The sequence below is a fragment of the Pseudonaja textilis genome, chromosome 2 (assembly GCF_049901715.1).
Source record: "Pseudonaja textilis isolate UNSWEBS1 chromosome 2, rPseTex1.2, whole genome shotgun sequence".
NCBI lineage: Eukaryota > Metazoa > Chordata > Lepidosauria > Squamata > Elapidae > Pseudonaja > Pseudonaja textilis.
The window spans coordinates 186878314-186891855 of record NC_141991.1 but is presented as its reverse complement, the minus strand read 5'-3'; the positions used below and the strand labels follow the sequence as shown (position 1 = coordinate 186891855).

General features: G+C 39.5%; 1 protein-coding gene across 1 annotated transcript; it reads right to left on the bottom strand.

Moving 5' to 3' along the window:
* Window positions 1-12268: 12268 nt before the first annotated feature.
* Window positions 12269-13309, bottom strand: LOC148127285 (uncharacterized). The gene has a single exon (XM_087923212.1). The coding sequence runs from the start codon at window positions 13307-13309 to the stop codon at window positions 12269-12271; it is 1041 nt and encodes a 346-aa protein (XP_087779338.1).
* Between the last annotated feature and the right edge of the window lie 233 nt (window positions 13310-13542).

Genomic DNA, 13542 nt, shown 5'->3' with positions numbered 1-13542 from the left:
GTCCAAAATCATTTACAGATAAAAATCAGTCAGTTTTCATCCAGGGATAATCCAATAACAAAGTCCAGTGTCAAAAACAGTTCAGTATCAGTCTTATATCAAATCCAGGAATAGCAGTTCATTTAGAAGGAACAGCAATACTCTCCAACAGAAGGAAACAGAGAGACTCACTGAGACTTCTGAGACTAAAACTAACCCAGGTTTCTGGCTCCATCTTATGGCCGTTTGAGAAACCACACCCAATTACACTTTTAGGATTCTTTTAAAGATACAGTATTAAAATGTCTATCCTGGTTTATATATTTCCAACCCAAATACCTGTTAGGTGACTTATATTCCTAACAATGTTCACTGGCCAGAGTTACTCATCATGTAATAAAGGTAGAATAAACATATAATATAAATAAATAATAAATGCAAATGTAGAAAGTGGTCTGTACCAGACCAGATTTATTTTATCTAGGCTTGCATATTTTAATACTTAGAGGGAATATAGCATTGCTGAAATTAGATTGACAGCTTCCTGCAGTCTTAAGGCCATCGGTTTCCCACTTCTATCTTGGTGGAATCAAATGCAGGACCCAAAGCAAATAATAAACGCTTGCAGCACTATTTATTAGATATTACTATATTGACGGAACTCTCTCCAAATAATATTGAGAGACACCCCCCCAAAAAAATAAAGGGATGCCCTCTTATTTATACATCTCAGATAAGCGGGAGAGATGAATGCATAAGTAATAAAAGATGTAAGCACATACATTCATAATAAAGGACCTGATGTTACTATAATTAATTGGGGAGGGGAGACTAAGGCAATAAAACAATAAAAGAAGGGAGGAAAACATCTCCTATAAATAAGAGGAAGGGGCAGTTTGGGAATGCCAAGCACCAAAAAGAAAACCATCTCCCATTGCAAATCTAAGGGTTGTTCTAAATAAATAACAAACTTTGACCTGATATGTCTCTATATCAACTTGATTTAATTGATTCCATTTATCTAAGAATTGATTTTCCCCACATCTTACACTCTCAGACTCTGAAATTACATGAATCATATTTGAGATATAATATGATCAAGGATTAGGCCAGCTGATTCGGGAATTGTGGGAGTTGAAGTCTAAACGTCTGAAGATTGAGAAATTCTGGCTTAGACAGAATGAGATCTGTCTTGTTGGGATGGATGAAGCATTTTGGACTAAATCATGGCTCTCTGCCTTAGATTCCTTCCAAATATTGGCAGTTGCTACTGGCAGAATATGTTTGTATAGAGAAGGAGAAATGTTTGAGTTCTATTTTTCATCCTTCAAAAAATAATTGTTCCAGTGTCAGGTCTTATGAGGCCAAAGTAGCATCCTTCCTTCACCAGCAAAAGACTGAAATATATACCGGTACAACTGGGAAATGCCAAAGTTTGCAGAAACACACAGATATTTTTCCGGGCTGGGCAGTTAGATTTTGAAAGGAGATTATATGTGACAGAATTAAATAGTGGAATGAGTAGCATCTTCAAAAAACCCTATTCCAACTTGTGTTATAGGCAACTTACAATATTATGCTATCAGTATTTTTTCAGAAGTAATAGATTCTGGTTGGAATTTACATTTAATGAGAATGAGGCCAAAGGGTATGTGCATAAAGTTATAATCTGTTAGGGAAATCTGAAATCTGAATTCCAACCAGAATCTGTTACTGTTTTCTGATCATTTGTATGAAATTATTCTCTCTTCTCCAGCCTGAAGTTCGCCTGATCAGGTGGACCAAACAGGAAACATGCCCAGATAAGCTAATTTTACTTTATTATAAAGTTAATTTACATTTTTGCAAATCTGAAAGTACTATTTTCCTGCCATCTCCTTTACAGCTCAAGAATCTAGGGAAGGTCACTTCAGAGCCTCTTGCCCCACCCACTCTTCAAATGAAGGCTAAGCTGTCTGTTATACGTTCATTCCTTAGGCATCATCTCTTCATACTATCTCCCAAGGTCTTTCCCACATAGTATTATGGGGTATGATATTAAACACCAGGAATGTGAAATTAGCAAATGAGGGTCTTGGTGCAATAAGTCATAAATTGTCTATTCATCTTGGTGAGTTGGGGGGAGGGGAGATAGAGAGAGATATTGTCTTTTATTAAAAATAAATAAATTTAGCCTTCATGGTTATAAAGCATTATTTAAAATGATACTTTGCTTTAACATGATCTGGCTACTCTATGGGTCATGTTCTTTTTATTTTCTAGTCATAGTGAGTGTATCTACTCTGAAGCCTGATCAAGGCCTGGTACTGTAATTAACACATACAGATCAGAATTCTGCCAAGATAAAACATGGAAACAAAGTCATAGTAAATCTCCTGCTACCTAAACAGGGAAAGAGACTTTCAATCCTTTTATTATGGACCAGGAAGCTATGCTAAAGGGATGAGGCATGCAAATTCATTTATTTGGAACAATCTTTCTTAACCAGGCTCCTGGGCATCAAAGATGTTGGTAGAGGGGAGCAATGGGGGACAATGATATGATGTGTGTGATGGTATGTGGTGATGGCATCACACCTACGCACATCTTGGATTCTTATGTTGGATGTTCTGATGCAAATACAGCACACACGGTTTGCAATAGCAACTGCTAGGGGCACATACCAGATATTAAGATGTCAGAATATTCCAGCCAGATTGGCCATTGGAAATAATTAAAGGGAATTGTGAATCTATACTTCTGGAGGAGACTGGATTGGAAACTTCCCATAGATCAAGTGTGTGTATTTGTATAAGAAAGAGAGGTTGAGAGATAGACTACTACATCTGGGCTGAAGACAATCTAAAAGACCGTTACATGGTATCAAAGAGATGAGGAAAACTTTCTTCAGTCATCTACACCTTGCAAGAAAGAGACGGTGAAGAAAGAAAGAAAAGAAAAGAAAAGAGAGAGAAAGAGAGGGTGAGTGGGAGGGAGGGAGGAAAGAAGGAAGGATTCTTATAAATGGCTGAATTAAAATAATCAACTCCATTTTTAAAGCAATCCAGTAAATATTGTGGCTAAGTTGTGCTGCTCCCATTCTTGATCACTATTCTGCTACTATAACAAGGCCAATGAAATTTCTTACTGTAGGCCAACAAATTAAAGGAGAGGACTGGAAATATACAAATTTATAACATGTAAAAATTGTGCTGTTCTTGCTCTAGCCCCACCTAATGGCTGGGGACAAATAAGTCTAACTAAATTGTCTGAAGCCAGACTCCATTTTCTTTGGAGAAGACAGAAGCAGCCATTTTGACTGTGACACATAGTCATCCAGAGATGGGCCTACAGCCCTCACACAGAGCATCAATGGTGAGGTTCAAGCTGCTTGTTGGTTGTTACATTGATTGTTAGTTAATGCTCTCTATCTCATAATTATATTTGATTTTCTGTATTTGTATTTCTTCAGTTTCACCATACACTGTTCTTACAATAAATCATTCAGACACCCACCCACCCCCCGGCCCCAAAAAAGACTGGCTTAGTTTCCCCACTCCACCAAGCATGATCTATTGACAAGGAAACAACCATCAATCATTCTCCCTTACATAGGGTAAGATAGGGTGAATTCTGATTGATGGAAAGAATGGTACATTTAGTCTTCTGTCAACTTGTCTGACTATCAGGTAGAAGGTTCTACAAAGGGTATGTGGTGACATGATGGAGATCTCCAAATGCTCCCCATACCCATGCCTCAGCACTATAATTTGTCAGGTTACATTTCCGGTAGTCCACAGAGCTCAAGAGAAAGAAAAATGATAAAAAACCTCCCTAATTGAAAGGGATTAGGTAGGGAAGGATTATGACTTGAAGTAAGGGAGAATGACTAGTGATGACAAACTCTGTCCTTGAGTTATGCTGCAAGGAAATGACAATGCTGGCACCAAATGACCAAAGAATCCAGTTCTGACCAGTTGGGGCCAGTGGTTGGCTGTGGCAGAACAAACAGTTGTGATTGATCCAGACACAATCACAGCAGTGATTAATATTAAGGTGACCAACTTTTTTACAATGAAAAGGAGGACACAAATAAATTGAAGACAAAAAAAACCAAAGCCACTTGTGCGCGGAGCACTCTTGCACGTGGCACACTCTTGCATGTGGTGCACTCTCTCAAAACAATTCTCCTGTGTGGAGCGCATGCATCTCATAATCGCGTCTCGCCGCACCGTACCAAGCCTTGATGAATTGTCATGTCAAATACAAATTCATCACATCACACACAATGGATCAGATCGGCATCGATCAAATACGGAGATTTACAGATTAGTCTTCAAATATCAAAAAGGAGGACATGTAGGAGGACACTTTTCGAGAGAGGACAGAACTTACAAAAGGAGGACTAAAGGAACTCACTAAAGGAGGACGGTTGGTCACCTTATTAATATGGCACCTCAGGCCACCAAAACCAGAATGGAATAGGCAAAATGGAGTAATCACAGGAAGTGCAGCTAATAGTATAAGAATATCAGAAGTCCTATAATGTTCCCAATGGTGACAGAGTGACCAATATGCCATCTTTCCCAGTTTAAACTGACCTTTTGTGTAGCTCTGGACTGGACTTTTTTTGAGAGAACACTAAACCCATGTTTCAAAAATAAGACACTCAGAAACGAGTGTTTATAAGGAACTTGTGCTAAACCTAGTGAGTGTAAGGCAGAATTGGGGGAAAGCAATAATCTATTTTTTTCTGCAAACAGAACCAAAAAGACCAAGGAGCCCAGGAGTGATATGTCCTCAGAGTGTGATTAAAAATGTCCACATGACAACAATGGTGCACATTAAAAACAAATAGAGCTTTGACTGTGTTAATATGGCCACTATCTTGACTCTTTCAGCCCACCCTGATGATGAATACCCCTGATGCCCATAAGGGAGGGAGAAGGCATGTCCACAATATTTACATCAGGGCAGAGGTGGTATTCAGCTGGTTCAGACTGGTTCTGGCATACCAGTAGCAAAAATTTTGACCAGTTCGGAGAACCGGAAAATACCGGTTCTGGCTGGCTCCACTCACCCGCCTCTGCTCTTTTCCATCCTTTATTCCATTGATTTTTAGCTCAGCTGGTTCCCACAGCAGAGCGGATTGCTGCACCTTAGCTGAGCTAAAAAAACAGCTCAACTCATCAAGGGCGATCTTTGAGTGTTGTGTGCATGCACGAAGCGTGCATTAGGCATGCACGTCCTTTATTCCATTGATTTGTAGCTCAGCTGATTCGTACAGCAGAGTGGATTGCTACGCCTCAGCCGACCTAAAAAGCAGCTAAGGCGGTCTTTGAGTGCTCCACAAGGGTGACCTTTGAGTGCTGCACGCAAGCTCAAAGAACGTGTGTCTGTGCAAAGCACGCAGAACTGGTAGCACGCAATTTGGAATCTCACCATTGATCAGGGGTATGCAATCTTGGCAACTGTAAGACCTGTAGACTTCAATTCCCCAAATTCCCCAGCCAGTCATACTTATTTAAATGGTTCCTAGATAGGTAGATTCAAACTCTTAATTGCATTGTTGGAAGAAAACAACATCCATTCTGCAGACAAAACCACTTGTAACTTTTCATCCTATGCACGATGAAAATGACAAAACCCCAGGAAGCCAGTTGATACTGGCAAATCAATCAGGAAGCAAAATCCCTTCAAAGATATGGAAATCTCCTAAATTGCAGTACTGCTTCTTGGTGCCAGATCCCTAAAGCCAAACCCCACATACAATTCCATACCTAAAAAAGATTGCTACACCCTGCAGTGCAAGAAACACCTTTTCTCTTAGCACTTCACAGGTCTCCAGGGCAAGAACACCTCAATCCAGCATGTCTCACGATATCAAAGCCCATCGTTACTGCATTCTGCATTCTGATTTCGTAGCCTATCTTTTGATTGCTTTGCTGCACCTTATGCTGCCCAAATATACTCTGCTTCTGCTCCATGCAACTTGACTGGTGTGCTCTTCTGATGAGCTGGGCTACATTGGAATCCAGACATTTGCTTCTAACAACCACCACCACCACCACCAGCACAATATAGTTTATATGGCATATCAGACCACATCCATAGCAAAATGGTGTTGGGAGAAGATGGAAAACACTGCTTGTATGGTTAAGGCAGATTTTATACTGTATGGGTTAGGGCTGGTGAGAAAATGAAAGCAGTATTATGAGGACACGAGAGAGAGAAAAATGTGGCAATTTTATGCTATGGAGAAGGGTCACAGGGCCCGGTGCCGATCGTGCAAAAGGAGCCGTCTCCTGGCTTGCATTAGCGCTGATGTTTGTGATGCTTACTTCCATTTCTCTGCCTTCTTATATTTATGGTGCAATTGTTTTTGTTTTACTTAATATTGTTCACTGCCCAGAGTCACTTGTTGAAATGAGTAGCTCTACAAATTGATTAAAAGTATAAATAAAAACCTCAGAGATGATCTCAAGAGTTGATTTTCTGGTGGCTAAAATAAGCCTTTAATGAGCGGAATGCTTTTTACGTGTTTGCTTTTAGTTATTCTTACATATTTTTTTAAAAAAATTACAATAAACCAGTTTTCTTAGACATAAATTGGAAAATAATTGATATTCTGCATTCCTTGGAAATGAAAATGCCCCAGAAAATGCCTTTCTCCTTTTTTGTTCTACACTGGGGGTTCTCATCTTTTACACCTGCTAGGATGAAATCATGAATGTATGTCATCGAAACCAAAGTCTGATATTTCAGATCCAGATTGCAGGTGTATAAGATGAAGAGGCTCTTTTACAATTCCTTTCTGAAGGATTTCAGATTACAGATGGTAACATTCAGGTCAGCCTCTCCTTTTCAAGTTCCAATTAAGTTGAGACGGCCACTTATGCTGTGTGTTGGTCTCATAGCCTTGCTCTAAAGAAACTTCAACCTCCTGCAATTGCCTGTGATTGATTACTTCCTGAGAACTCAAAGCCAGAGCAGAAATCATAAAATGTCTTCAACACAATGAGATTCTCCAACCTGCCCTTCAAGCAATGATTTGAAAGGCAAAGCAATAGCATTCGTGACCTCTGCACTGCTGTACTGTTTTGTTAGATATTGTGTGTCAGTACTTTTTAAAAATAAAACAACTGTTTCCCATTGTTTCTATATATAAATAAAATTTCATATTGCATAATTAGCTTTATGAAAATAATCATTCTTAGTAGGGATATGCAGAAAAAGAAATCTCATGCAAAATCTTTAGGGTAGCAAATTGCTCATTATTTAATTAAATTTCATTAGCTATCATATATATCACTTAAACAATCTGCATGATTAAAAGCCCTTAAGTATACATAAAACCTCATTATTATTTTTTTTAAAAAAGGCTTATTTCTTGATTACATTTTTTCAGTGGCCCAATAATCAAAGTTTTCTGCAAAGTGTATAAATGAATTAAGACATACAATAGAATACAAATAAATAAAAATGATAACAACCGCACATAATAGAAGCAACATTAAATAGCAAGATTGTTTGAGAAGAAAAATGAGTAAAACACACATTGCATCAAAATTAAACTATTCATAAATATCTTGGAGCTTAAAAACTCCATCTTGTTTGGGGAGAGAATGAAGGAATGAACAGATGGATGAAGAAAATCTCTGTTAGATTATGTCAATGTAATCTTCTAATAAAATAGAATTAGCTCATCTGATTGTTTTTCTTGTCTGGTGTACCTGGGAAGGCTGACACTGCTTTTGTCATTCTCCACTTTCTACCTAAGTGTCTCAGCAATGGGGTCCAAGATCCAGTTATAGGAAGTGGTATTCCTTCGAGTCATAAGGCCTCAAGCCATTTAGGGGTTTAATGATGAAAAGCAGCAACATTTTGAACTGATCCCAGAAACAAAGTTTCAGATCAATGCCATAATCAGATCATATCAGCCAGTCTCAGTCAACTCTCTACAATAGCTTCCTTGTTCCCAGCTGTTTTCAAAGGCAGTGGAATGATTTATACTTTACAATCATTCAAATAGGAAGCTATCTGAGAATGAATCACTATCTATCACAAGACTATCTCTTCCAGGTAAGCTTGTAGCCGATAGATCATCCTGACCTACTAAAAAACATTCTGAAATATGGAGACTCGGCCAGTGTCTTTAGAGGCAGAGAGCAACGATGCAACAGTTACCTCGAAAACACAACCAGTTCAGGAGATTAACAAATCTTGTATGTGCAGTACCTCCATCTTCCCTGGGTTCAGTTTCAATTTATTGGACTTCAGGCAAGCTATTAACCTGCTCAGGATTTGTTTTACAACCTCAGCTGACTCTCCTAGAGGAGTGGAAAGGAGGGAAAAAAAATAGAACTTGATATCATCCACATTTAGAATGAACCTCAGTCTACATTTTCAAATCATCCGAAACATTATGAGGATGCCAAGAAATAGGGCATGTCAGTTTGTGCTTTTGAGACAAATTTAATGACACTGGCCAAAATAATAACTTGTGCTATGTAAATAGATGAATAGATAAATAATTCTGCTTTACCTCTACCATTTCTTATCCCAGTTTGGTGTTTCTCAAGCTTGGGAACTTTAAGATCTGTGGACTTTAACTCACAGAATTCCCCAGTCAGAAATTCACATGGCTCAGATGGAGTATTTTTGCATTGATTGCCAAGATGCAGCAATCCTCCTGAAATAATGCCTTTAGTGAGATGTAGCCTCCAGGACTTCATACATTTGAAGAGAAAAATTCATGAGGAAATTCCTCCTACAATCCTTTCAAAAAAAAAAAAAAAAAAGTAAGGGTGTTTTTGATAACCGTTGGATAAGATCTCCTTACCCTGTGGAATTCTGAGAAATTATCCACCCAGTCTCCTAGCTTTCAGACTGTGCTGTCTTTGATGCTAGCACTAGTATTTGAGTCATTGTTTCTGTGTCAGACTTATATTCAGACTTTTCTCCAAGAATAGAGCACAACCAGTTTCGGCCCACAACAATTCTGTGAGATATGTTTGGCTGAGAATTTCCAATTCGGAGTCATTCAATGAATTTTGTAGCAAGATAGCAACTAATAGCCTTCACTTAACTATAGATGAAACCCAAATACCATGGGCCATGTACAATGTCTTAAAAGTTATTGACAGACTGGAAGAACAGAATGATTATATTCTCCTCTCTCACCATATCATCCTACAGAATAACCATGATTGTTGTGGTTTCAAAACCAGGACTACCGGTAGTTTTCAACTTTGCGATAGTTCATTGACCGACTGTTTCAAGTTACACAGACTCAACAAAAGTTACTTATGATTCATTCTCCAAGTTATGAGTGTTGTACCACCCCCACAGTCATGTGATACCATTTTGGGCACTTGATAACTGGCTCACATTAACAATTGATTGTGATATCCTGTGATTATGTTTTGTTACTTTTTTTTGCCATTTCCTGGCAATTAAATCCCCACCCATTGGATAAGCTGGCTTTGAATTTACAATCATGTGGTTTGTTTAACAACCATGGTGATTCACTTAACTACCATTGTAAACATGGTTTTAAAATTGAATGGTGGCTTGATTTAGGACTGCAACAACTTACAACCAGAATTCTGGGTTTAATTGTGGTTATAAATGAAGGACTACAGTAGCTGTAAAATCAGTTTAGGGAGCCTTCTGACTTCCAGTTTTATTATCAATAAATTAAAATAGAACAATGTCCAAGCTTCTTCTCCTTCATGGGCTTAATACTGATGTAATCTCAAAACATAGAACACAGTTCTGCCTAAACTGGTGGTCGAAGGGAGCAAATGCCAGGTTTTTAAGATTCTATCACTATGTCCTATAATAATAGAATTCTAATAGTTTTTGTGATGTCTATTTTCTTGACCGAGCCTTCCTTGAAAGATTTCAGCAAGTGACAAAATGTGCTACATGATATTACTTATCCACTTTCATCCAACCCGGTGATACAAATAGGAAAAATCAGGTTTTGCCGAATGATATTTTGGATCTCATTCTATCCTTTTTCCATCCTTGTGCTTTGTAGCAGATGCCTAATATAAAAATCTTTGGCAGCAGTCTAAACCTGAAAGTATTTTTTTCCTTTCAAAGTGTGATTCACACAGAGTCTTTTCAGCAAGATTTATTGAGAAAAGAAGGAGATGGAGCCAAAATTCCAGCATCTTAAATTGTTTCCCATTTAGAAGCAGTGTTGTATATGACCTATGTCAATACCAAGGAATGAAAATCACAAAGGCATCTTTAATGCTCATTGGAATGAAAACAAGATCTTGAAAGCTCTAAGACTAAACCCCGAGACAAAGTTAAAGTGAGCCAGCTAAGGATTCTTTGAAATGTTCCCTTCTCTTCATTTGGTACCTTGTCTTACACCAACTGAGCTCCTCAATCCCTATCTGCAGTAAACTCCACAGGCAGATTTTTTTCCCCCCAATGTTAACAGAGAAGCTTGTAATTAGCTGTTTATATAATAGTCTCCTGAATTATTACTCCTGAATTCTCCTGAATTTGGGGAGCCACTCTTATTACTAATCTGGTAGAGCTTTTCAGTGTAGTAGTGATTTCGTACTAGGTGGATGAGGAACCTGGGGTGATCTAAGGATGCTCAAGGTAACTACTTCTTTATGATATAAACTATTTATGCCTCTGAATAGGCATAAATAGTTTATATCATAAAGAAGTAGTTACCCTAAGCATCCTTAGATCACCCCAGGTTCCTCATCCACCTAGTACGAAATCACTACTACACTGAAAAGCTCTACACCAGGGATGTCTCTCTCTCTCTCTCTCTCTCTCTCTGTGTGTGTGTGTGTGTGTGTGTGTGTTCTGACCTAGGCATCACAAAATCACGAAATAGACTCCTTGTCCTGACAGAATCCCTTTTTATTAAGCTAATGTGAATTCCTATCATTCACATCCAGCAAAGTCCCGGCAAACAGTCTTTCAAGGGTGAATTACAACCACAGGCCTTATCAGGCTTGGAGAGTTGCCAGGCCAATAGCTTCCAAGCGCAATGCTGTACAAGAAAATATTTAGCAAAGAGTCTTTGAGAGTCACAAACAAATCTTCACACTAATTAAATGGCCTAAACACCTCTCCCCTTTCACTCCTCTTTATTCCTTATGGGAGGAGCCATTCACTGTCCACCTGTGCCTTTACTCCTGAGTTGACCCTTGTTCCTTAACTGTTCCCTTCTCCTGGCAGCTCTGTGCATGCACACATTGGGAACAGGCTTCAGCTGTTCATCTGCTCCAACTTGAAGGCAGATGATAACTGTTGGACAGCCCTGGCCCCATCTCTGCCTCTGACTCAGAGCACTCATCAGAGCCTTCCTCAGACTCCAGGACTGGCCCATGTTCATCCCCAACTTCCGCACTGTCCGAGTCTGCTGCCAGCTTCACTCGCTGCTGGCTGGCCAGAACAGTGTGCATACAATATGAATCAATGATACCCAAACAAGTGTTATAACCTCTTTTACATATGGGTGATGAACACATGTTAAAAAGAGGCTGTGCTTTGATTGCTTGGTCATCAAGGCCATTTTGACTTTGTTGACACCTACACCCATAGACTCTCTATTCATACCATGCACTTTATTGTGGTCTCTTGGTTTACTTTGTGTGGTGAATGTAGTCTGGATTCACAGGAGGGAAAGACTGCATTCCAGGGGAGCAAGACAGTGAAGTTTAGATACAGAGAGACCTCAAGAAACAACCAGCTACATAATGACAGTTCAATGTTACAAGTGACACCCCAAAACTTTGTTCAACCCTATTTCAAATTTACGACAGCTGCAGTGCTACTGCAGTGCTCTTGCATGGGGATGTTGCAGCATTCCTATCTCTCTTCTGCCTCATCCCACCCCAATAGGAGTTGCAGCGCTCAGGCCTTCTCCCCATGTCTCTTGAAAGCAGCTGCCATTTTGGGGCCCTGACAATTCCTTTGAAAAATGGTGACTGCTTTCAGAGCTTCCTACAGTGATCAGCTGGATGACATTCAACTGGACATTGGGAGGCTGCAAAGTTCTTCTGCGTCTACCTGGCTTTGCAATGCCAGCCCTTGAATAAAAAGCAGTTTCAGGATGAGCTTTCTGAAAACCTTTCTCTTGCTTAACCCCTTCCCTCAGGAAACCACATTTCTATTATTATTATTATTATTATTATTATTATTATTATTATTATTATTATTATTATTATTATTCTACACAAAAATGACAGTATACACAGCAAATGAGATAACTATGCTGGGTTTCGTATCCCAAATCACTAGTTGAACACTTCCCAAGTGTTTAGGACTACGTGATATATTGGCGGATTATGGGAGCAGATCCCAGTAAGGTGGCCTTCTGCGGCTGACCAGTGGTGATTTTGTCAGCGCCAATTGTTTTCAAGGGTTTGCCTAGGTCTTTAGGTACAGCACCCAGTGTGCCGAGTACCACTGGAACCACCTGCACTGGTTTATGCCAGAGTCTCTGCAGTTTGATTCTCAAGTCCTGATATCTGGTGACTTTTTCAAGTTGTTCCTCATTGATTCTGCTCTCACCAGGTATGGCAGTGTCGACGATCCACACTTTTTTCTTCTTCACAATCATGATATCCAGGGTATTGTGTTCCAAAACTTTGTCAGTCTGTATTCGGAAGTCCCACAGTAGTTTTGCATGCTCATTTTTGACCACTTTTTCAGGCATATGATCCCACCAGTTCTTTGCTACAGGCAGATGGTAGTTATGACACAAGTTCCAGTGGACCATCTGAGCGACTGTGTTGTGACGTTCTTTGTAGTCAATCTGAGTGATTGTCTTGCAACAGCTCAGTATGTAATCGATGGTTTCGTCTGCTTCTTTGCAGAATTTGCATTTGAGGTCATCTGCAGATTTTTCTATTTTGGCTTTGATTACATTCGTTCTGATGGCTTGTTCTTGGGCTGCAAGAATCAGGCCTTCTGTCTCTTTCTGCAGTGTTCCATTGGTCAGCCATAACCAGGTCTTTTCCTTATCTACTTTTCCTTGGATGTTTTCAAGGAACTGTCCATGCACTGCTTTGTTACACCAGCTGTCAGCCCGAGTTTGCATCACTGTTTTCCTATATTGATCCTTGGTTTGCTGCATTTTGAGCAGCTTCCTCTTGTTGACCTCCATCAAAGCTGGTTCAGCACTGCCTTTCGCATAATCTGCCAGAGCATGCTTCTCTTCTTTGACTGTCTGCTTCACTTGCAAAAGTCCTCTGTCACCTGCTTTTCTGGGCAAATATAGCCTGTAAACATTACTACGTGGGTGCAGTGCTACATGGGTGCAGTGCATCATCATCATCATCATCATCATCATCATCATCATCATTATTGTTGTTGTTGTTGTTGTTATTGTTGTTAAAAATAAAGGAGAGGGGACAGTTGTTGATTCCCCCCATCCCAGTTAGGGGTCTCCAATCTCTGCTCCTTTTAAAAACTTTACCTGGCCTCTAGGCTGAAGAGTAGATGAACAAAGCAAGCAAGGAAGTAAACTCTTTCTGCAGCTTTTCCCCTTGAACTAAAGTGGGGAAAAGGAACCTCCAAAACTGTGCAGTCAAATGG